The sequence below is a fragment of the Hemiscyllium ocellatum genome, chromosome 26 (assembly GCF_020745735.1).
Source record: "Hemiscyllium ocellatum isolate sHemOce1 chromosome 26, sHemOce1.pat.X.cur, whole genome shotgun sequence".
Lineage (NCBI taxonomy): Eukaryota > Metazoa > Chordata > Chondrichthyes > Orectolobiformes > Hemiscylliidae > Hemiscyllium > Hemiscyllium ocellatum.
Genome location: NC_083426.1, coordinates 38011194 through 38036651, shown reverse-complemented (window position 1 = coordinate 38036651; position 25458 = coordinate 38011194). Strand labels below are relative to the sequence as shown.

Sequence of the window (25458 nt, the reverse complement as noted above, 5' to 3'; positions counted from 1 at the left end):
TCGAATGCAATGTTAGCATGCATTTCAAGAGGGCTAGAGTACAAGAGGAGGGATGTCCTGTTGAGGTGGTATGTGGCTCTGGTCAAAGTGTTTTTGGAATATTGTGAGCAGTTTTGTGCCCTATATCTAAGGAAGGATTCGCTGGCCTTTGAGGAATTTCATGGAAGGTTTACAAGAAGGATCCTGGAGATGAAGGGCTTGTCATATGAAGAGTGGTTGAGGACTCTGGTTTCTGACTTGGAGTCCAGAAAGTTGCAGTGGGATATCTTAGAGAGTATTGAGAGGCCTGGATAGAGTGGATATAGAGAAGACATTTTCGTAGTAAGAGAGACTAGGACCTGAGGGCATGGCCTCAAAGTGAAGGAACAACCCTTTAAAACTGAGATGAGGAGGAATTTCTTCAGCCAGAGGATGTTGAATCTGTGGAACTCTTTGCCGCAGAAAGCTATGGAGGTCAATTCATTACGTGTCTGTAAGATGTAGATAAGTTCTTCATAATTAAGGGAATCAAGAATTATGGGAAGAAGGAAAGAGAATGGGGTTGAGAAACATATCAGCCATGATCGAATGCTAGAGGAGATTTAATGGGTCAAATGGCCTTGTTATGCTTCTACATCTTATGTTGTGGTAAGATAATGGGTTCAAGTTGTACACTGATGGATTGTGCCATTGAATTTCATAAATTTAGTAACTTGTCAGTTAATTCCTGAAGAATAGATCCTAGTTACTTTGTTATCAAGGTCAGACTGGTTCACTCAAGTCCTTCACTGAAGGGAGCCTATCTGTTCATGCCACTAGTTTGGCACAGTGTGGGTTGATTACTGGTTGGAATAACAAAGGTAAAGAAAATGATAGCCTTCTGTTGTTTTGCTACGGGTCTCTGAGTCCTCCTTTTTCAATGAATGATCTCATAACTGTCTTTGTCTACACTTCCGAATATTCTACAGTCAGAGATATAAATCGTCTTTTAGTCATTGCCATTTATTTACCCCTGTGGTGCTTTTCTGGAGTTGTTTGCAAAACATTTCTTGTTGAGGAAGAATATTTCTCTGAATTGTTGTTTCACCATTACTGATGGGCATGTTTAATGAAATAGTATGCAATGAAATGCTTTACATGGGTAATATATCTGAATTCCAATTGTGAAACCAGTATGCCTTGGGTGACATAATCCTGTGGTTTCTTTTGACTCGTCTCTCTGTGAAATTCCTTCACCAGCTGAGCACTGGAACACCAGAACTGAGATTTTAAAGTTTCCAATACAGTGGCTTTGTGTGCTTCTGTTCCTTCAGCATAGTCCAACCAAAACCAAGGCAACTGTGACAGTTTGTTGAAACTTTGTCACCTCACTCATAGCTCTGTTCTAAATGGAGTTCTCAGATCTGAAGCTGGCCTAGAACTATTTATTGTACTCTCCAGCTTATACAACAATAACTGTACAGAATGAGATCAATGTTCTTGGAGACTGTTGCCAGGGCCACTCTTCACATTCTGGAAACTGAATTGTCTTAAATCCTTCAGTTCCTGATGGTCGTGACTGTGTCACAATAAAAAAGAAATTAAGAGTGCTGAAAAGATAGTTGTTCAACTCATTTTGCAGACATGTTTCTCATGGGGCTTGGCATTATTGGCTCCCTACAAGATTGGTGCAATTTTATTGTATGTATATTTCCTAATTTTTTGATATTCAATTTAATCTTAAGTTTATTGGTTCTGGCAACTGCCTTCTAGATTTGTGATGCTCCTCAGCTTTTTTTCTGTCTGCTCCATTTCGAAGTTAATGCACTCTTCATCTGAGAGATGTCTGTCCAGACCATCGCCCAAAATACTTGATGAAACAATGTTCCCTCACAGGTGTCATGTTGTTGGCTTGACTTTCACATTTCTATTTAATATGCATTTTTTTGTGAGTTGATTTTCTTTTGTACCACCTAGTTTTGTCACCTTTTCTCTTGACAATGGTGATTTTACTTTGAAGGTTTGATCCCAACTTATGTAAAAAAGTGCCGTTTCAGCAGTTCAAATAATTTCTGCTAGCAAACTTTTTTCTTTTGATGATGCTTTACTGTTTGAGGAAATTGTGATTTCTCCATTCTGATCTCCATAAGCATTTTTCGTGTGTGGCCTCAGAGCAAATGTCAAAAATCTTCCAAAGCTGAAGACATCATGGTAGCCCCAATGACATCCGCACTTGCACATTATAACATGTAATAACAAGCTCCAAATCCGATTCATTCTTCCATGGCTTTGCCAGTGCTCTATTTCTATATATCTCACTCCTCTAAACCGGGAAATATTTATTCCAACATTTTTGCCCTTGATCTTGACCCAAACAGAGACTGAGCAGAGATGAAAAAAGTCTAGGCCTGCGTGTGTCTCACTCTACATAGCTCAGCACCAAAATGGTGGATTTGTCCAATCAAACACTGAAATAGAAAAATACAACACAAAATAGGAAAAGCTACATGTTGGAAATCTGAAATTCAAACAGCAAGTGGTAGAAATTCTCAGCAAACCAAGTGGCAGTAGTGGAGAGATGAAAAAGAGCAAATGTTTAATTTCATGATCCCTTCATTGGTTTCGATCCTTGGTGTGTGACCTGTTTCTGATGAGAGTTTCTTTCCAATTATCACCATCATTAAGATTGCCTTGGAAACATCACATGTCCCTGCCTTTCCTGCTTCCTCACTGCAGCATAATTTTACCTTGAGGCTTAAATTTAAAATGCTTTAAAAGTCAGTTTCCCCATATCCATCTCACTAAATTGTAACTCATAATGTCACTTTCTATTGAAAATCATCTAATGCTATTATAGCTGGCTACCACTGATTCCCTGTATGCATTCAAACGAGTATCAAGATTATTCTAAGCATGTTGCCATATCTCTGGTCTCTACAGTTCTGATTTGTCTACTTCACTGTTCTGGCAATGATCAACTCCTCTCTCAATCTGCACAATTGAATAAGTATCTGTGCTTTTCTTTTAATGTTACAGTGCCTGCCCTCTTCTCAACACTGTCCATGTATCCCTTCAGCTTTTTAACCTCCCAATGGCTTTCAAAAGCCTTAAAAATATATACTTTTTTTGCTCTTTCAATTCTGAATCCAATTTCTTCTTCTTTTTCTCCTTCCTGCCCAACCTAATAATAAAGTTTGTTTTCTAGACCTACCCTGCAGTATTGAACTGTATAATATAATTGTAAAATATAATTTAACACTATTTCAGCTCTGACTTGCAAAAAATATAATTTTGAAGTTGCAGTCCAAATTCACAAAGTCCTTTTAATAAAAACCATAAACACAAATGAAAGTGGCTAATCTTTTTGTTTAAAATTGTCCTTATATAGTTTTGGATGAACTTTTTTTAAATTTTTGCCCTGCTTTCATGTGGCTGCATGAATACATGTAGTCATCTGCAATGGTACACTCTTACTCTCCTCCCAGATTATCATCTCTTGGCCATTATTATGTTGTCCCCATATTAATAATGTGAATTGAATTCTGTACTCTGGAAACAGAAGCTAGATGACCCCAGTTTAGTTTTCACCTGCCAAGTGTATTAGTATTTTGATTTTTGACAAAACAGCACCATGTTTCACCTGGAACAGGTAATTGCTAACTTCAAGATGTATTGTCAATTGCATTAAGTTTATTTGAACTCATGTATTATATTGAATTATTACTAAATACGTGGAAAATTTTTGTTCCTTTTACAGGAGTTTGCTGCACTAACAAAGGAGTTGAATGCCTGCAGGGAACAACTTTTGGAGAAAGAGGAGGAGATCTCTGAACTGAAAGCAGAGAGGAACAATACTAGAGTAAGTAGACCAATCAATTCCATTTTGCAGGCTGAGTTGAGGAGGCCCTGTTTCAAGATTCAGCTGAGAAGGACATCGGCAGCAGTTTCCAAAAGTCTGCATTCAGAAAAGTACATGAGAACAGTTCACCTTAATTTGTTAATGTGTATGTGACTGCTCGTGGCTGCATGGCTGTGAATGTATTTATTTTGCATGTACTAAGGAATTTCTCTACTTTCTGTGGTTTGACCTTAATCTTTAAGGGTTGAGTAGTAAATCCATTTCGTATTGATTTTCATTTGCTCCCAGAATGCAAGTTTATGAATGGCATTCAGTACTTCACAGAATAACTGAGGTCAGGCATGTGATGGGTGATGTATTGAGTTGGTGCTTTGCAGCTCTGTAGGGAGGTATAGCTTTTCTGTCTAAACGTTCCACCCCTGTCTTGCTGATGATGCTCTTTCAAGGTGTGGTAAAGATCTGTGAGTCCTGTTTCTCCAAGTAATTATTCCTGATGGTTGAGTCGATTGGTTACTTGTCTTAAGAGGGAGGCTTATCGCAACTAATGTCAATACTACCTGCACTCAACATCGTTCCCACCCCCCATTGACTCTTCACAGGCCAATGGGACAATTGTCTGCCTTTCAAGACTTAATAAGCAATTCCTTTCTTTTTACTTGACCTACAAACAAATCCTCTATTTGAAACTTTGAAGATGAATCCCATTTAATTAACATATTTCCTCAAATAATTCACACTTTCTGCAACATGTCTAAGAATGTACCTTGCCAGACCCTTTTATTTAAAATTCTCATTTATTTTAACAGCTTTCCAAATGAATTCCAGTTTCTTCAATCTCAATAAATTCTTCCCATCTTTACCAAGCTTCAAGAATCGACCTCCCACTCATATTGTTCCCTCACTAGTCTCCTTACTTTTTTTTCTTCTTTTGGACTGTGTATGCCTAGGCTTCTAAATTGCCCTGATATCACTTTAATTTTGGCTTTGAGATGTTTCTGAAGCTGTATCCCTTGCTTTAAGTTACTTGCATAGCCACCCACAGTGACAACAACACTTGTTCTGAGCTGTGAGCTCTTATTTCTGTTTCACCCACTTACTGCACTTCATTTCTAATGTTCTCCCCGGCCCAGCAGTGATTTTAACCAAACTCACAAACCCTCCAATGTCCTTTCACACTCTGCAGTTGATCCATAATCAGGCCCTATGGTTTTTTGTCACCCTTTGACAAAAAGTCTGTAGCTGCCAGTTGTAATGAGGATTCTAGCTTGCACTTGCTTCTGCTCTTCTCTAACCGGGTCTGGTGCTATTTCTGCGATGGCAAAATCTTGCCAAGAGTTTGTCTGCTGTTTAATTGTTTGCAAGAGTCACTCTGAAAGCTATGACTAGAAATTTCTTACAGTTTGCTGGAATTTATTCAGTATGCCTAAATTGAATTGTATCTGCACCACTACCTACCATGTCATATGAACGTGTGATACCAAACACTGCTAGCAAGTGTTAGGGTAAGTGGCTGCAAGTGCTCTCAGTTTCTGACTGGGTATACATAAGTTACTTGGTCTGGAATGAGAAAGAAAAATCATTAGTTAGTTTAACAAAAAGAGGCTCCTGTCTTAAACAAGATGTATTTTGTTTCATGATGCAAGCTACATTAGTAAGATGGGTATTGTTACGAAGATGGGTTGGTCTGTCTTTGCCAACCCACGAACTAATGAGATCATTAGATTGGGTGGAGTTTAATACAATTTTCAGCATTAATCCTTTCAGAACCATTGCTTACCACACGAGACAGTGAATTTGTGCAATGACAGAAATGTAATTGAAATTATTTGGGATAAATGACATATTAATGTGCTGTTCTATGGCCAACTCTTGATGAAAGCTTTGGAAAAGTTGTGTTAAGTCGTGATCTCATCCTGGCAGTTAAATTGAAAAAAATGTCAGGTGACCTTGCAAAGCTAACTACTGAGATACTTTCAGGGAAAATTCTAACCCTGCTGCTTGTTGACAGACACTTCTCTTCTCGATCACCAGTACTGCAGGAATGATGATGACTTTGAAGATCAAAGAGTAACTGTTTGTTCCTCCATAGATACAAGTTTTATACCACACAATAGCTGTGTTTTTGATAGAAGCACATTTAAGCTGGCTCTAATGTACTGTTAAAAATCTTTAACCTGTGCCATTGTCCATTTTATTCCTCTCATTTATTTCTCCAGTTTTTAAAAATCTGTTAGTTTAAAATCAGCTTCTGCATTCATTTGCAATTTCTTTTTTCCTGGCCTAGGATATGAATTTGAACGTATTCTGTATTTCTGAAGCTCTTTATCTTTTCTTTTTTTTTCTACCTTGGGTGGATTACTCAGCAGTGAATCATTTCTGCTCTGTTCAAAAACTAAAGAGCAAACTGTAACTGCTTAAATTCAAGGGTGTGGTGCTGGAAAGGCACAGCAGGCCAGGCAGCATCCAAGGAGCAGAAAAATTGACACTTCGAGCAAAAGCCATGCAGCAAAGCCCTGATGAAGGATTTTTGCCCGAAACATCGATTTCCCCGCTCCTCGGATGCTGCTTGGCCTGCTATGCTTTTCCAGCACCACTCTCTTGACTCTGATCTCCAGCATCTGCAGCACTCACTTTCGCCTAGTTGAGTGTAACTGCTTAAATTCCAATGCAAAAACAGAAATGCTGGAAATAAATAGAAGTTTCAGTAATTTATTTTAAAAAGAAACAAAATGTTCATACTTAAAATTTAAAACTCATTCTAAACCTGAAAAGCAATGAAAATCTTTTGTGAAGTAGAAGAGCAAAAAGCACAGAAAAGAGGCCAACAGATCAAACAATGTGCAACTTGCTTAATTGATAAACAGAGACCTATTAAGTAGTGTAGAATATCACTGGATAGAAAGGTTTACTTTTATATAGTGCCTTTCGCAACCTAACAACTTCCATTGGTTGTGAAGCACAATTAAATGGAATACTTTCGAATTGTGATCACTGCTGTTATAGAGTCGGAGAGTCATACAGCATGGAAACAAACCCTTCCGTCCAACCATTCCCACCTGCTTGCTCCTAATCCATATTAGTCCAAACCTTTCTTATTCTAAATGTCTATTAAATGTCGTAATTGTACTCATATTCACCACTTCCTCAGGAAGGTCATTCCATACACAAACCACCCTCTGTGTAAAAAGAAAGTCGCCCCTTTTATCTTTTTTAAATCTCTCCCCCCCTCACCTTAAACATGTGTTCCTTAGCCTTGAAATCTCCATCGTAGGGAAAAGGAAATTACCATTAACTCTATCTATATACCTCATTATTTTATAAATTTCTATCAGGTTGCTTCGCAACCTCCTACACACCAGATAAAAAAGTCTCAACCTATCCAGCCTTTCTTTATAACTCAAATCTTCCACACCTGGCAACATCCTGGTTTCTGTCTTCTGAACCCTCTCTGGTGTCGGGAAATGCAATCGCTAAATTGAGCACAGCAAATTCTCTATAAAGCATTTTTTAAAAACAAATAATGTGTTATGTCAACGTTGGTCAAGGAATAAAATGTTGGCTAGAACCAACCAAAGAGAACCACCCCGATCCTCAAAGTTACAGTGCCGTATGTTCCTTTACCTGTACCAGGGTCTTAGATTAACTTCTCACCTGAAAACAGGCACTTCATACAGTGCAGCATCCCTGATTATCACACTAGGCTATAAACCTGGAGGCTGTAATGCAATCCTCTGCAGTGAGACTGGTAAGACGTAAGGGTGATCCCACTGATCACAAGTTAAAAAAACAAAGTACAGAGGAACCTCAATTATCTGAATACCAATTATCCGAATATTGGATTATTCAAAGGAGATCTCGAGGCCCCGATAGAAACATTGCATCAAAGACGTGTTTCCAACAGTGATCGCGTCTTTTGTTTATAATGATTAAACAGGCACCGTCTCCAAATGACTGACGTCCTTCTCTCTCTCTCTCTCTCTGTCTCTCTCTCTCTCTCTCTCTCTCTCTCTCTCTCTCTCTCTCTCTCTCCTTGGAGTTCTACAGAGGGGTGTACACTGATCTCCCCTTCTCCAGATAATCTCTTCAATGTTGTTCTGTACAGGGTAATAGCAAAACTTGTCAAAACATTGCAGTGAAAACTTTTGTGTGTGTGCGCACGCTATTTAGAGACTTACCCTAGGGGACATGAGGTAGCTTTGGCAAATAGAGTTAAGGAGAATCCAAAGGGTTTTTACAAATACATTAAGGACAAAAGCGTAATTAGGGATAGAAAATGACCCCTCAAAGATCAGCAGGGCGGCCTTTGTGGAGCACCAGGAGATGGGACAGATACTAAACAAGTATTTTGCATCAGTATTTGCTGTAAAAAAAACATGGAAGATGTAGAATGCAGGGAAATAGTTGGTGAATCTTGAAAAATGTCCATATTACAGAGGAGGAAGTGCTGGATGTCTTGAAATGTATAAAAGTGGATAAATCCACATGACCTGATCAGGTGTACCCCAGAACTCTGTGGAAAGCTAGGGAAGTGATTGCTTGGCCTCTTATTGAGATATTTGTATCATCGATAGTCACAGGAGAGGTGCTGGAAGATTGGAGATTGGCTAAAGTGGTGCCACTGTTTAAGAAGGATGGTAAGGACAAGCCAGGGAACTATAGACCAGTGAGCCTGACGTCAGTGGTGGGCAAGTTGTTGGAGGGAATCCTGAGGGACAGGATGTACATGTATTTGGAAAGGCAAGGACGGATTAGGGATAGTCAACATGGCTTTATGCATGGGAAATCATGTTTCACAAACTGGATTGAGTTTTTTGAAGAAGTAACAAAGATGAGAATAGAGCGGTAGATGTGATCTATGTGGCCTTCGACAAGGTTCCCCATGGGAGACTGATGAGCAAGGTTAGACCCACGGAATACAGGGAAAATTTGCCATTTGGATACAGAACTGGTTCAAAGGTAGAATATAGAGTGTGATGGTGGAGGGTTGTTTTTCAGACTGAAGGCCTGTGACCAGTGGAGTGCCACAAGGATCGGTGCTGGGTCCACTACTTTTCATCACTTATATAAATGATTTGGATGTGAGCATAAGAGATGTACTCAGTAAGTTTGCAGATGACACCAAAATTGGAGGTGTAGTGGACAGCGAAGAAGGTGACCTCAGATTACAACGGGATCTTGATCAGATGGGCCAATGGGCTGAGAAGTGGCAGGTGGAGTTTAATTTAGATAAATGCGAGATGCTGCATTTTGGGAAAGCAAATCTTAGCAGGACTTATATACTTAATGCTAAGGTCCTAGGGACCTTGGTGTGCAGGTTCATAGTTCCTTGAAAGTAGATTTGCAGGTAGATAGAATAGTGAAGAATGCATTTGGTATGCTTTCCTTTATTGGTCAGAGTATTGAGTACAGTAGTTGGGAGGTCATGTTGAGACTGTACAGGTCATTAGTTAGGCTACTGTTGGAATATTGTCCACAGTTTTGGTCTCCTTCTTATCAGAAAGATGTTGTGAAACTTGAAAGGGTTCAGTAAAAATTTACAATGATGTTGCCAGGGTTGGAGAGTTTGAGCTATAGGGAGAGGCTGAATAGCCTGGGGCTGTTTTCCCTGGAGCGTCGGAGGCTGAGGGGGTGACCTTATAAAGGTTCATAAAATCATGAGGGGCTTGGATAGGATAAATAGACAGTCTTTTCCCTGGGGTGGGGGAGTTCAGAACTAGAGGGCAAAGGTTTAGGGTGTGAGGGGAAAGATATAAGAGACCTATGGGGCAACATTTTCACACAGAGGGTGGTACATGTATGGAATGAGGAAGTGGTGGAGGGTGGTACAATTGCAACATTTAAAAGGCATTTGGACGGGTATATGAAAAGGAAGGGTTTTTAGGGATATGGGCCGGGTGCTGGCAGGTGGGACTAGATTGGGTTGTGATATCTGTTCGGCATGGATGAGTTAGACTGAAGAGCCTGCTTCTATGCTCTACATCTCTATGACTCTGTGGCAGCAGCAGCAGCAGACTTGTGGCTGCCCTGGAGAGGGGGTGGGGGTTGACAGGGTTGGGAGCTGTACAAGCGAACGGGGACAGTGTTGGATGGGGACGGGAGAGGGGGGTGGGGGAGTTAGTTGGAGCTCGCGGCTCGCGCGTGGTGTGCTTCGTCTCCTGAACATGGAGCAGACTTAAAAGAACTCTGAGCCCCAGAGGAAAGGCATTTAATCGATTAACCGAATAATTGATTATCTGAACGAAATAGTGCCCATCCATCTCGTTCGGATAAATGAGGATCCTCTGTATGTGTAAATAAGCAAGCAATTTCAGCACAAAGTCACAAAAAAATGATTAAAATGGTGAAAACGGAGAATTACTGAAGAAAAACTAATTGACTTGTTGGGGTTTTCCCCATTCTGTCTCTCTAATTTTGGCACTCTCTTTGAAGTAATGTCTCCATTTTCTCCCTTTCCATCTTGCTGGGATTTACTGCACGTAGAACTTATAAAACACTTTTTATATAAATGTATAAACTTTCCAACTATTACCTACAAATAAATACCTCATTATCATGAAGGAAAAGTTAGAGGCAAGGTGCTAGCAATGATCGAAATTTGTCTGCCTTGCAGAAAGCAGAGCATGGGGATGAAAGAGTCCTGCTCAGGATGGCAGCCAGTGACAAGCGGTGTTCTGCAAGGCTCAGTTTGGGACCACAATTTTTCACTTTATACATTATACATTAATGATCTGGATGAAGGAACTGAGGGCATGATGATTATGTTTGCAGATGATACAAAGATAGATAGAGAGACAGATAGCATTGAGGAGGTGGGGAGGCTGCAGACAGATTTGGACAGATGAAGAGAGTGGGCAAAGATGTGGCAGATGGTGTACAACGTGGAAAGTGAGAAGTCATGTATTTTCATAAGACTAGAGGCGTGGACTGTTTTCTAAATGGGGAAAAATTCGGAAGTTTAGAGTGCAAAGAGACTTGGGATTTCTAGTCCAGGATTCTCTCAAGATAAACTTGCAAGTTGGCATTGAAAGGACTTGAATTCAAAAGCAGGGATATACTTATGAGGCTTTATAAAACTCTGGTCAGACCACATTTGGAGTATTGTGTACAGTTTTGGGCCCAATATCTCAGGGAGGATGTACTGGCCTCGAGCGTGTTCAGTAGAGGTTTACAAGAATGGTCCCAGGAATGAAAAGCTTAACATACAAGGAATGTTTGAGGACTCTGCGTCTATACTCAATGGAGTTTAGAAGGATTGGCAGGGGTGGTGGGCGGGGAATCTAATTGAAATACACAGAATACTGAATGGCCTGGATAGAGTAGATGTTGGGAAGATGTTTCCACTATAGGAGAGACAAGGATCCAAGGGCACAGCCTTAGAGTAAAGGGAACACCTTTTAGAACGGAGATAAGAAGAAACTTCTTCAGCCAGAGAGTGGGGAATCTATGGAATTCATTGCCACAGAAGGCTGTGGAGGCCAAATCATTGAGTGTATTTAAGATGGAGATAGATAGGTTCTTGAGGATCAAGGGCTATGGGGAGAAAATGGGAGAGTGGGGTTGAGAAACGTATGAGCCACGATTGAATGGCAGAGCAGTCTCTGCGCTGAATGGCCTAATTTCTGTTCTTATGTCTTATGGTCTAAGGGAACAACAGTTTGTTTTTGTTTTTGTCCTTGTGCAAAGGATCATATTTAGCGGAAAATAGCTCTGTTTTGAACATTGTCAATTTCTTCGACCTCAGTAGCTAAATGATCTTTCCTTTCCCTTTTATAATCTTCAAATGTATTTGCATAAAATTTCATTTCATTCCCCACCTTTAATTATACTTTTTGTTCAGCTGGCTATTCTCCACTACTTATTCCAATTGCCGCTTTAAGCTTCCAGCACTAAATTTCTTATCATCCAGTTCGTCAATGGAATGGCCATCTTCAGTCATTATATTCATCCTTCTTACAAGATGGCTAGTTGTTTTTTTAAGCAAAGGCTTTGATTTATTAAAGCAACCCTTTCCCACTTTTAATCAGCCTAGTTCAAAAACAACCTGCCCGCTGTCCCACCAGTTTGCCTGGCATGCTGTTATGCATGGGCAACACTGTATTTGGAACAAATTTCTTGTTCACAAGCTCTGCTGCATTAATTATTTATATCACACTAGCAGTCTGCCAGGTTTGCAGCCTGTCTACAATGTAGCAGGAGTGAAATTGGGGTGTGTGAAAAGACGATTGGCCAGCTATCCATTACATTCTAGGTGCTCTCTTGCTCCTCTTTGCTGAAGATGTGGCTAAGGGTTGCGGGAGAGCTGTAAAATTCAGCCAATAGAAAAATTGTCCATCCTGGTATTCTGTTCTGTATTAGAACACTTGTGTATTGCAGCGTGACTCTGTTAATCCCATCTCAATTTTCATCCATTTCAATTCATCAATTTCTCCCTTTAACTCCTCTTCAGTTAGTGGTTAATTCAGCTTCTTCTCTTGTACTTCCATCATCTCTTATCAACAATGACTTCTAATTCAATTACATTACTATTCTTTTATAGTCCCAAACAAACTAAATTTTCCTCACTCCAGTTCATTTATAATTTGGTTCACCACCATATATTTTACTTTATTAAAAGGTAGATGAATCTGCTATATGCTAGAGGTATTCATTTGAAGTCAGACATTGAATTCAAAGTGTGACTAGAATTAAGAGAGGGAAACCAAATGCAAGACGGTTTAATCTGCTTATTTGCCTGTGTGTCATAGAGTCATAGAGATGTAGAGCATGGAAATAGACCCTTCGGTCCATCTCATCCATGTCGACCAGATATCCCAACCCAATCTAGTCCTACCTACCAGCACCTGGCCCATATCCCTCCAAACTATTCCTATTCATATATCCATCGTGATGCCCTTTAAATGTTGCAATTGTACCAGCCTCCACCACTTCCTCTGGCAGCTCATTCCATACACGTATCACCCTCTGAGTGAAAAAGTTGCCCCTTAGGTGTCTTTGATATCTTTCCCCTTTCACCCTAACCCTGTGTCCTCCAATTCTGGACTTCCAATTCTGGATTTTACAAACCTTTATAAGGTCACCCCTCAGCCTCCAACGCTCCAGGGAAAATAGCCCTAGCCTATTCAACCTCTCCCTATAGCTCAAATCCTTCAACCCTGGCGACATCCTTGTAAATCTTTTCTGAACCCTTTCAAGTTTCACAATATCTTTCTGATAGGAAGGAGACCAGAATTGCATGCAATATTCCAACAGTGGCCTAACCAATATCCTGTCCAGCCACAACATGACCTTCCAACTCCTGTACTTTTTGGGTAAAATATATCCAGGAATGGATCCAGAGATGGGCTGATCATCCTCCAACTGCCGAACATTTAACCTATTCCCACCTTTTCCATCTTACTAACTCTTCTGTCTTTGCACACCATCTCTATTCTCGCTTTGCCTGCCTCACTATCATTTTGCTGTTCTCCCTCAGCTTGGCACTGTCTCTCTCCTCTTTTCTCGTTTGCTTATTCTCCCTCTACTATTGCTTATGGGACCACTGCACAATTAGTCAGTTTGCCAAATTTCATGGGCCATGTTTGCTGTTCTGCCTTCCTTTTTCCACACACTTAATGGCGCTCAAAGAAATAAATTGCAATCATAGCTAAATTGGCTGATTTTTAAAACAACTTGTTTCACAGGAATGAAATAGTAGCTAAAGTCAGAAATTAATCTAAACAAATTCTCAACAAAGGGTCAAATGTTCAAGGATTGGTGACCAAGATATGGTTGGAACCAATTGGTGTGGAAAGTAAGGGTGAAAGATGAAATGAAAAGCTTACATTTGTATCAGGCTTTTCATGACTGTCAATGTGCTTTACAGCTATTGAAGCACTTTTGAAATGTTGTAGGAAATACAACAGTCGATTTGTGTGCAGCAAACCTTGACAAACAGTAATGTGCTAATATTCACGCAAACTGTTTATGTGATATTGATTTGTCGAAATATTAGACAGGACACTGGTGTTAGGAAGATACTTCATTATTCAATTTTTATTTTAATGATTAGTGTTGAAAAGATTGTGGGTACTGAGGGGATACCTGGGCTGGTGGTTTTTGAAAAGAGGTGACTAAAATATCTTTTCAAAATAGACTTCTTAGAAGTCAATGGCTTAGGCTATTGCTTGGATTTAATAACTAGAAACCACATGCCCTGCTTTTTTGGCAGTCATGTGTCAGTTTTTGTTTTGGAGTTCAGTACAGCTATAGCCTGGTGAGAGAAAGAAACTACCCAGTTCATCCTACAAGTGGCAACTCCCTGTGTTTATTGTCGCTGTGAAAGCCTGGGAACATTTCCTATCCTTTCGTTTCTTTCCTCCAAAAGCTAGCAATTATTGTTTCTCTCTCATTTGCAAAGAAAGTCTTTCCTTTTTTTAAAAAGAAGCCTGGTGATTGTGTCTGTGTATTGGATTATTTAAAATGGTAGCTGTATATTCTTTTATGCTCAAACTTTGTTAATTTGATTTACATCTTTGTTTATTGAATCTTATTTTATAATGAATCACTAATTTTGTTTATTGAGTTAAAAATCATACAACACCAGGTTATAGTCCAACAGGTTTAATTGGAAGCACACTAGCTTTCGGAGTGACGCTCCTTCATCAGGTGATAGTGGAGGGCTTGATCGTAACACAGAATTTATAGCAAAAATTTGCAGTGTGATGTAACTGAAATTATACATTGAAAAATTGATTGTCTGTTAAGCCTTTCATCTGTTAGAATACAGTGATAGTTTCACTTCTTTCATGTGTAAATCACAAAACCTTTTTTAAAAAGTTGCATTCTCGGGTTAGCTGTTAACAATGGTGATAGCTAGACAATATGTTGAAGGTGTTAGCCCCCTGTGTTCTCTGTCTATGACTGATGTTTAGATTGATTCTAATCTAAAAAGTGAGATAATGGAGTTTTACATAAATTCATGCAGTTTTTGAGCTCAGAGTTCGACATGAATGCATGCAGTTTTTAAGCAAAGTGCATTGTAACTCTGCAAGTACAAATTCACCCCACAAAATATATGTACGCATGTGGGTCATTGTGTGTGTGTGTGTGTGTTTGTTTGTTTGTTTGTTTGTGTAGGGTGGGGGTTGTGCATGTGAGAAAGTGTGTGTGTGTTTGTCTAGGGTGGGGGTTGTGAGTGTGAGAAAGTGTGTGTGTGTGTGTGTGTGTGTGTAGGAATATCTGCATGTGTGTGTGTGTAGTGCAATGGTGGTCACCTGTAATGTGACATGAATCCAAGGTCCCAGTTGAGGCCCTCCCTACTGGTACCAAACTTAGCTATCAGCCTCTGCTCGGCCACTTTCCTCTGCTGCCTGTCCCGAAGTCCACCTTGGAGGATGGTCACCCGAAGGTCCAAGGCTGAATGTCCTGGACCACTGAAGTGTTCCCCAACTGGGAGGGAACCCTCCTGTCTGTTGATTGTTGTGCGGTGCCCATTCATACGTTGTCATAGCCTTTACTCGGTTTCCCCAATGTACCATGCCTCCGGGCATCCTTGCCTGCAATGTATAAGATAGACAACGTTGGCTGAGTCACATGAGCACCTGCCATGTACAAGGTGGGAGGTGTTCCCACGCGTAACAGTGGTATCTATGTCCACAATCTGTCACGTCTTGCAGCGTCCACTGTGACAGGGTTATATGGAGTTGTCCTTAGAGCCGGACAGTTTGCTACGAACAATGATCTGTTTGAGGTTTGGCGGTTGTTTAAAGTCAAATAGTGGAGGTGTGGGGAAGGTCTTGGTGAGGTGCTCATCCTCATTGGTAATGTGTTGCAGGTCACGAAGAAAATGGCGTAATTTTTCAGCCCCTGGGAAGTACTGAACAACGAAGGGTACCCTGTCAGTTGCAGCACGTGTCTGTCTCCCAAGGAGGTCATTACTGTGGCACGTCAGAACTGGCGGTCAATGAGTTGAGCATCATAGCCCGTTCTTGTGAGGGCATTCTTGAGTACTTCCAGGTGTCCGTCACGTTCCTCCTCATCTGAGCAGATCCGGTGTATGCATAGGGCTCGTCCATAGGGAATGGCTGTTTTAATGTGTTTTGGGTGGAAGCTGGAGAAGTGTAGCATTGTGAGGTTGTCTGTGGGTCTGTGGTAGAGTGTGGTGCTGAGGTGTCCGTCCTTGATGGAGATGCATGTGTCCAAGATTGAGACAGACAGTCAAGAGTAGTCCATGGTGAGTTTGATGGTGGGATGAAACTTGTTGATCTCACAGTGTAGTTTTATCAGTGACTCCTCACCATGGGTCCAGAGGAAGAAAATGTCATCAATGTACCTGGTGTACAATGTTGATTGGAGATCCTGCATAGAGAAGAAGCCTAGTTGATGGTCTTTTACTTCGAAAGCTAATTTAGATAAAGTATGTAAGTGGCTATATTGGTAACATGGCATTTAAATTTATGTTATCACTGGAAAGAGAGAGTGACAGTGCACTTTTTAGCTTTTGATCAAAACTGGGAGAATGTTCCTGTTACTTTTTGAAACAATGCCATATGCTCCTTTATATTCACCTGAACAGACAGAAGGAGCCTCCGGTGAAGTCTCATCCAAAAGGTAGTTACCCAGGAAATGTTGACCAGAAAACCAAAACTTATTTAACTGCTGGGTATTTCTACAACTGACTACCCTTGCTGACATGCTAACTGCCATCTACCTGACCTGTCTAGCTCCCATCCTGACGACACACTTTGCAATTCACATACTGACGTTCTCTCTATAGTCTTTCAGAGAAGTTTGGAACATTTAAAATCTTTATTTACCAGAGTGCAGCGACAAGTTCTATAAAATGTGGGCGTGGTTTCTTTGCCATTTCTTTGCATTGCTGCCTCTGATCTGCACTAAATAGTTCTGAAGGATCCTGCAGCAGAAAACTGCTCAGAAAAATCAGATTTTTTTTATGATTAAGGCCTGAAGAAAGGTTTCGGATCCTGATCAGAAGATCTGGGTCTGTGTTTTCAACATTTCTTTGATCATTGTTTCTGCAGAGACATTAAAGAGGATGCATGTTCAAGGACACATCTGTTAAACTCCTCCTCCTGGTTCTGACTCTCTATTTTCAACCATTGCTGCTGCTGCTGCTTGTCTCGTACAGATTTTGTATGAATGGATGCTCTCTCTCAACTGTTGCTATGTCAAAACCTTAATCCAGGCAACATGTGGAATTGTTTTTTTGTTTTCAAGAGCAAAACGAATTCCTAAACTATGGTCACTCATTACTTTATAATGTTCATTGTTTCTCCCTGGAATCCAAGCCTGTCTTTTCCCATGGAGTTGTGCATCTTTCACCCACTCTCTTATACAACTCTCAGCACAACCTCTGCATGGCAATTGTACAACGTTTTATGAAGGGCAGATCATTGACATGCATTTGGCTTATATCTTGGGTTGATTATAATTGTTTTCATGAAGTCCTCTAGCCATGCTCCTGATAAGTAAAATATCTTTGTAAAGCCTAATAAACATTGATATTAAATATTCTCCCACAATTCAAACCGTTTCTCTGTGTTTCATCAATTTCAGCTACTTTTCCAGTTTGTTTTAATTTGCTGTCCTTTTCTCACTCACCAATTCCATTGAACAAAAAATACTAATACTCTCTTATGGCTCAATCATTTCAGGTTTTTCTTATTTTAACATATATTTCATCAATACACTGTTTTCAACTCTTTATTTCACCAAAGTTTGTTAATGAACACCTTCTTTACTCTGCATTGCTCTCTCTAATGTATTCTGACTAAAGGAGATCTGCTTCTCCTGCCTTATTTCGCATCAATTAACAATTCTCTACCAAAGTGACTAATCTGCAGTGCCTCCCAATTAAGCAAAATTTTGACTTTAAAATTCTATTATTTGTTTTTAACTCCACTTTGCTCTTCACTCTCCCAACTTGTGTAGTTTCCTCTAGTCCCACAACTCTCCAACTCTGTATTCTTTTACATCTGGCCTCATGTGCATCTCTGATTTAAATTTCCTCACTCTTGATGGCCGTACCTTCAGTTACCTTGGATCTAAACCTCTGGAATATTCTCCATTGCACCTCACTGTTTCATGTTCCTCTTTTCAGATATTCTTTAAAACCAATCTCTTTAACCAAGTTTTTGGTCACCTGCTTCTATGGCTTGGTATGATTTTCTTTTTGTAATGCACCCATGAAATTCTTTAAGACTTTTGATTGTATCAAAAACACTACCTAAGTTGTAGGTGATTGGAAAACTTTGTACAGTATCCCACCAGAGTGGTGTATGGAGACATGCCACCCAACAACAAAAGACCCAGGAAATGAAGACCAAATTGAGTGGAGTTTAGAGTTGTCCATTACCAGCTGGACCACACAATAAAATGGCTTGCCCTAGCTTGACTATAATATTAAGGTGACTTCCAACCAGATAACTTTTCCATTGTCCAAACTTCCTACTTGCCAATCCATAAAATCCTAACTCTGCCCTGCCTCAGCTCACCTCTCAACACTTTCTGGCCAACCTCACATTTTCCACTCTCTTTAAACGTGAGCTTCTGCTAAAACTCAGCTGTCTCTGTCCTGCTCGCAGCAAATTCCAGTCACCAGTTTTTGCTATGCTTGCTGACCTATATTTGTTCAATGTTAAAATGTCATCCTAGCATTCTAATCCCTCCCTTTCCTATCTGTGAAATTTCCTTGACCCTACAGCTCTCTGGTATCAATGATTCTGAATTATAGGTTTAGTCTTTCTGTATATCCCTACTTTTATCATGTCACCAAGCCTTTAGTGAATTAGATCCTCAGTGCTCTCATCTGGGAAACCACTTGATGTAAAGTCATACTGGAGCTAAACGTTACTTAAGTTTGCATTTATTTAGAGTGAAACTTTATAAATATATTCCCCCCAACTCAAGTAGACCGCAGTTTCATTAAGTACTTTTATCTATGTGCTGAAATGAATCCACAATTAGTACCCTTCACTTGCATATAATTAAACAAAATTGCTTCACAATTAACACTAACTTCTTGAATTTTTTTCCAGGCCTTTCTACTTCCTTCAAGATTACTCCAGCTACCAAACTCTTTGATCAAACCCTTGAACAATTTGTTTTCACCTTTCCTTATGAGTTTGAAATAATGTCCAAGGTTTCCTCGTGAAGCACCTTGAGCCATTTTACTGAAACAATGTGCTGTATTTCTTATTGCTGTCATGAATATATTAATTTAAAACCACATCAAAGTTTTCTTGGACATGTGAGAAGCTTCAAGGAGAAAGTGAGGACTGCAGATGCTGGGGATCAGAGCTGAAAATGTGTTGCTGGAAAAGCGCATCAGGTCAGGCAGCATCCAAAGAGCAGGTGAATCGCCGTTTCGGGCATGAGCCCGAAGAAGGGTTCCTGAAGAAGGGCTCATGCCCGAAACATTGATTCTGTCGTTGTGGTTCTGCTCGCCGAGCTGGAAGTTTTTGCTGCAAACGTTTCGTTCCCTGGCTAGGGAACATCATCAGTGCTGTTGGAGCCTCGTGTGAAGCGCTGCTTTGATGTTTCTTCCGGTATTTATATTGGTTTGTTCTTGCCGCTTCCGGGTGTCAGTTTCAGCTGCAGTGATTTGTATGTGGGGTCCAGGTCGATGTGTCTGTTGATGGACGTTCTTGCCGTTTCCTAGAAGCATGGCATTCATCCCCAAACTCCATCAACAGACACATTGACCTGGACACCATATACAAACCACTACAGCTGAAACTGACACCCGGAAACGGCAAGAACATCCATCAACAGACACATCGACCTGGACCCCACATACAAATCACTGCAGCTGAAACTGACACCCGGAAGCGGCAAGAACAAACCAATATAAATACCGGAAGAAACATCAAAGCAGCGCTTCACACGAGGCTCCAACAGCACTGATGATGTTCCCTAGCCAGGGAACGAAACGTTTGCAGCAAAAACTTCCAGCTCGGCGAGCAGAACCACAACAACGGATACCCGAGCTACAAATCTTCAATCAGATTTTAAACATTGATTCTCCTGCTGTTTGGATGTTGCCTGACCTACTGCACTTTTCCAGCAACACATTTTCAGCATGTGTGGTTTGTCAATATATGTGCTGGGATGTTTGAGCAGCCAATTGTAAATATTGAACGACTTTGTTTTCAATGAACTTGATAAACATGCTACCATGTTTATTCAACAGCTATTACTTGAACATCTGGAGTGCCTTGTGTCGAGACATGAGCGATCTCTACGAATGACTGTGGTCAAGCGGCAATCACAATCTCCGTCGGGTGTGTCCAGTGAAGTAGAAGTTCTAAAGGCACTGAAGTCATTATTTGAACATCATAAAGCTTTGGATGAAAAGGTGAGAATGTAATTAGTGGCAGAGGCAACAAAGTATTATAACCGAAGTTCATTTTTTTGTGAACACGGGGCAAAATGTATAATAGTTAGCAAGGTTAGATTAATGCTTTGAGTGACTGTTCTTTAAATACTTGGGGTCAGAATGTTGTTTACTGCATATCAATTTACTGCAAACTTGAATTCACTGTCTGCCAATGTGATTTGTGACTTTGGGTTTTCACTGAATTTGGCCAAATGCTGAGAAATGGAAAGATCTGATGCTGTCCCTGAATGTGAAATGCTTCACTTGTAACTGGGAATATCTTACCTCAAGGATAGCAAAATAAAAATTGAATATCTGTTATTTGACAAGTGCCAAGTGGTGTTATGCTTATCTGTGTTGGGTTTTCATTATGTGTGATCCACTGTTCATCAACTTTTGCTTCTAACATAAGTACTGTGGCCTTCAGATTAGAGTTCTGTTGTGGTACTTCCCTGCATCTGAATGACAATAACAATGCTGCATAAAAGAAAAATGGTTGTTGTAAATATGGATTAGTGTAATGGAATTTCATTAGTTAATTACTCCAATTGTTTCTATTTTCACACGAACATGATCATTTCTGGTTAAACTGATTTTATTCTAAAGCGATAAGTTTCTGTAGTTCTTGTCTGCAGACCTGTATCTATGATACTTTTAACCAATTACGCAGTTTGCCTGAAAAGGTGCATGCATTCTGCTGCATCAGCTGTTCACTATTTGGCAAACTTTACATAATCCATGTGAAGTGGCTCTTGTGATACAGTAGTAGTGTCCCTGCCTCTGAATCATGAAATCTGGGTTCAAGTCCCACCTGTGTAATAACATTTTTAAATTTCTAACGCTTGTGAAGACATTGCTTTAAACCTTTCTTAGATTCATAGTGATGAACAGCACGGAAACAGATCCTTCCGTCTAACTCGTCCATGCTGACCAGATTCCCAACCCAATCTAGTCCCACCTGCCAGCACCCGGTCCAGATCCCTCCAAACCCTTCCTATTCGTATACACATGCCTCTTAAATGTTGCACTTGTACTAGCCTCTACCACTTCCTCTGGCAGCTCATTCCATACATGTACCACCCTCCACATGTAAAAATTGCCCCTTATGTCTCTTTTATATCTTTCCCTTATCACCCTAAACCTATGCCCTCTAGTTCTGGACTCCCCCACCCCAGGGAAAAAACTTTGTCTACTTATCCTATCCATGACCCTCATGATTTTATAAACCTCTATAAGGTCACCCTTCAGCCTCCAACGCTCCAGGCAAAACAGCCCCAGCCTATTCAACCTTTCCCTATAGCTCAAATCTTCCAACCCTGGCAACATTCTTGTAAATCTTTTCTGAACCCTTTCAAGTTTCACAACATCTTTCCGATAAGAAGATCAGAATTGCACGCAATATTCCAACAGTGGCCCTACCAATGTCCTGTACAGCCGCAACATGACCTTCCAACTCTTGTACTCGACACTGTGACCAATCAAGGAAAGCATACCAAATGCCGCCTCCACTATCCTATCTACCTGCGACTCTCAAAAAGCTATGAGCCTGCACTCCAAGGTCTCTTTGTTCAGCCACCCACCCTAGGACCTTACCATTAAGTGTATAAGTCCTGCTAAGATTTCCTTTCCCAAAATGCAGCACCTCACATTTATTTGAATTAAACTCCATCTGCCACTTCTCAGCCAATTGGCTCACTTCTTTGGTTTCAAACTTCTGATCCATTGTTACCCAGTTAGTGAACTTGCTAATACAGTCTTTCCTTTTCAATTTTTAAATTTGGCTTGTTCTTTACAAGAAGAACCTGTATTAACTCTCCCCTTGGTTTCTCTGTTCAATGAAAATTGTTCCAGTATCTGAAGTCTGTCCTTTTAGTTACCCCCAACATCTCACTCCCAACATCATCCTTATTAAAATTATGTCATTAAAACTCTGTGTGACATAAGAACATAAGATATAGGAGCAAGTGAAGCCATTTGTTCCCTCAAACCTGTCCTGCCCTTCAATATGATCAGACCTAATCCAGGCCTTCACTCCTCTTTTCTGCCCACTCCTCATTCCCTTCAGCTCCTTGATAATTCAAAAGTTTTTCAGCCTCCTTATTAAATACTTTGTGATCTTCCTTTACCCTTGACAACTCTGAAGCAGAGAATTCCAGACATTCACTACCTTCTGAGAAGAAATTCTTTACACCTCAGTTTTAATTATGTGTCACTTGTTCTGTGACTATATCCCCTTCAGTAGAAATGTTTTCTCAACATCTACCCTATCAAACTTCCTCAGAATCTTGAATGTCTCAATAAGTTACCTCTTATTCTTCTAAACTGTAATGAGGAAAGACCTCACCTGTTTAGCTTTTCTTGGTAAGTCAATCCTTCATCCCAGGAATCAGCCTCGTGAATCTCTTTTTAATCCCTTTCTTAAAAACGGGGATCAGAACTGTACATGATACTCCAATGTCATCAACATCCTGTAAAGTTGTAACAAGACTTCCCTGTTTTTAACCTCCAACTGCCTAGTAGTAGGGGTCAAAATTCCATTAGCTTTTTTTAAAATTATGTGCTGTGTGCAAACTTTTTGTGTTCCATGTATCAGAATAACAAGACTGCACTGTATTGTACAGTTTTAGAGTCGCTCCATTTAAATAATGGTCTGCCTTTTGATTTTTCCCACCAAATTGCAAGCTTTCCTATGTTAGACTCCATGTGCTATAGTCAAAAAGTGTGGCAAGTTTCAAGTATCTTCAGGTGTTTCCTGATTGGACCAAATTAACAACAGCCCCAATAGGGAACTTGTATTCTATGAGGTCCACCTGGCTGACCTTCTTACAATCACTACATAAACTTCCAGTTCTCACCATTCTTGTCCTTCACTAATTGCCTCATAATTATGTCAGCCAGTAACAAGTTGAAACACAATTATAACAAGAATTTAAAAAGCATTAGATTTATTTGCTTCAACCCTTGTTGAAGTTGAGCAGGAATGAAGGGCTTATGCCTGAAATGTTGACCCCTCCCCCTCCCCCTCCCCCTCCCCCTCCCCCTCCCCCTCCCCCTCCTCCTCCTCCTCTTTGGATGCTGCCTGACCTGCTGTGCTTTTCCAGCACCACACTTTTTGACTCTGATCTCTAGCATCTGCAGTCCTCACTTTCTCCATGTGCGATAGCTCTGGGGCTTCTACAAAGTAATGCCTGTGACTGAACGCAATACCCTCATGTTTTACGTGAGTATTTTTTTAACAACCACGTGCGTATGGTGGTGATGAGTTGGGGGAGTTGTCAATTTTAAAAAAGAGAGAAGTTAGTTTTATGAATCTAAAATCAAACTGGGAAAAGGTAATAAAAATATGTTGTGGCTTTTGTGCAAGAACACAAGCATGCATATACTACCGTGCTGGCTCGCTCACTCACTGACTGACTCATTCTCAATATTCACACTCACCGAACAACAGATAAAAGGTGGTGGGGGGAGGGGGGGATTGATTTGGCTAAATTATAGCCTATAAGAATTAACTGAAATTCTCAGGTCAAAGTTTGGGGTCTTCACTGGCTGCAGGTAGAATCCAGATTTCAATGTAGAGGTGGTTTAAAGCTATGGCTGTGACTTCTCTCCTACTGAAGCTACAGCTGTGGAACTGAATGCTCTCTGTCAAGAAGTTTCTCTGTGCAATGAAACAGAATCGAATTAGTAGACAAGTTTCAAGTTTGTTTCAGACATTTGCTTGTCAGTAATTCAAACATTATTCTATATTCCACTTATACCTTCTTGACCCTGTCTGGAGAGTTATCTTAAAAAGTAAGATTTTTTTTGTCCAAGCAATTAAGTTTTGAATGGTTTCCCTTCACCAGTTGAATACTGTTGGTGATTTCCATAATATCTTATCAATAGATCTGAATGGAAGATTTTTCATAATCTCCAGTTTGGTGAATTTTGCAGACTCCTGTCTCATCCACATGTGCTGGAATATGAAATATACAATGTGTTCATTTGTGTCAACCATATTGATATAGGTTGATCTCACTTTAATCATTTTAAAATATAATCTGTATTTTAAAATGCCCCAACTTGTCAAAAGCATGTTGAGGTGACACTTTACTCTTATAGTCTATGATTCTATTTATAAAGCTCAATTATTGTTTGTTTTGTTAATCATTAATAAACATACACTAGCTTCTTATTTGTGTAAACTGAAATAACTACACAGGGGCTGGTTTACCATCAAATCACCCTTTATTGACACGTGGAGAGTTCTGGACACTGATCCAGCTCCCCCAGAGTCAGCTATTAGAGTGAGCAAGATGTCTGACACCTTGTTCTTTTTTTTTCTTTTTTTTCAGACATTCTTTTTTTAGGGTGTCTGATACTTCTGGTTTTTTTTTTGTTGCTTTTCTTAGTAGTAGTGCTTATTTTCCCCCGCACCCATGTCATGTGTGCAAGTGTCGGACACAGTGAAGAACAACAAGTGTGTAAATCTTTATTTATATTCCACCACCAGGAAGAAAGGAAACACCCAAGTGGCCAGTGACCAGCAGTGCCCTTCTCAAAGGACATGGCTGCGTGATCAAGCACCCCTGCTCCTACCTGTCAGACAGGGCTTACTGATTGGACCAAATTAACAACCCCAATTAGGGAACTCATATTCTGTGCTGTCCACCTGGCTAACCTTGTTACAATCACTTCATAAACTTCCAGTTCTCACCATTCTTGCCCTTATAATTATTTGCCTTATAATTATGTCAGACAATAGTGAGTTGAACACAATTTGGATTGATTTGCTACAGCTCCTGTTGAAGTTGAGCCCATTACTTCTTTTCTTAGGGAAATTATGATTTGGAAAAGAGAAATATTAGGGAATGGGCAGTGGAGGAAAGATAACATGACTAGCAGTCTAATCTTGTGAGAATTGAGAACTTAGAATTGATGGCTGAAATGGAGCTTTAGTATAGAAGTTGTTCTGAGTTTCAATGGACTTGGGAGCATTTTCAGTTAGGTTTCTTCCTTAAGTTTTGTTATTGTTTTAAATAAATAACTTCCCAGACTCCATGTCCAAGAACACATTTCTTCATTCTGTTAGTAATCGCCATAGTTCCAGCCGGCCATACAGCTGCTCTCTCATTAGGGAGAGAGATAATGATGTCAAATTTAATCTAAGGGTCACTACACCTCAGGATGAGTAGGCCACTGTGTGGATTAAACCTGTGCGGTTAGCATCACATCACTTTGCATCTCAATCTAGCCATTCAGCCAAACGGGCTAACCAACTCTTCTA

The 25458-nt window shown here is 40.2% G+C and overlaps 1 protein-coding gene across 1 annotated transcript in view; it reads left to right on the top strand.

The window, feature by feature from the left end:
- ppfia4 (PTPRF interacting protein alpha 4) overlaps positions 1-25458 on the top strand; it is a 670948-nt gene that overhangs the window by 468112 nt on the left and 177378 nt on the right. Inside the window, exons 2-3 of the mRNA XM_060845158.1 lie at positions 3716-3817; positions 20007-20171. Of these exons, the coding sequence (XP_060701141.1) occupies positions 3716-3817; positions 20007-20171 (267 nt within the window). The remainder of the gene's footprint in view (positions 1-3715; positions 3818-20006; positions 20172-25458) is intronic.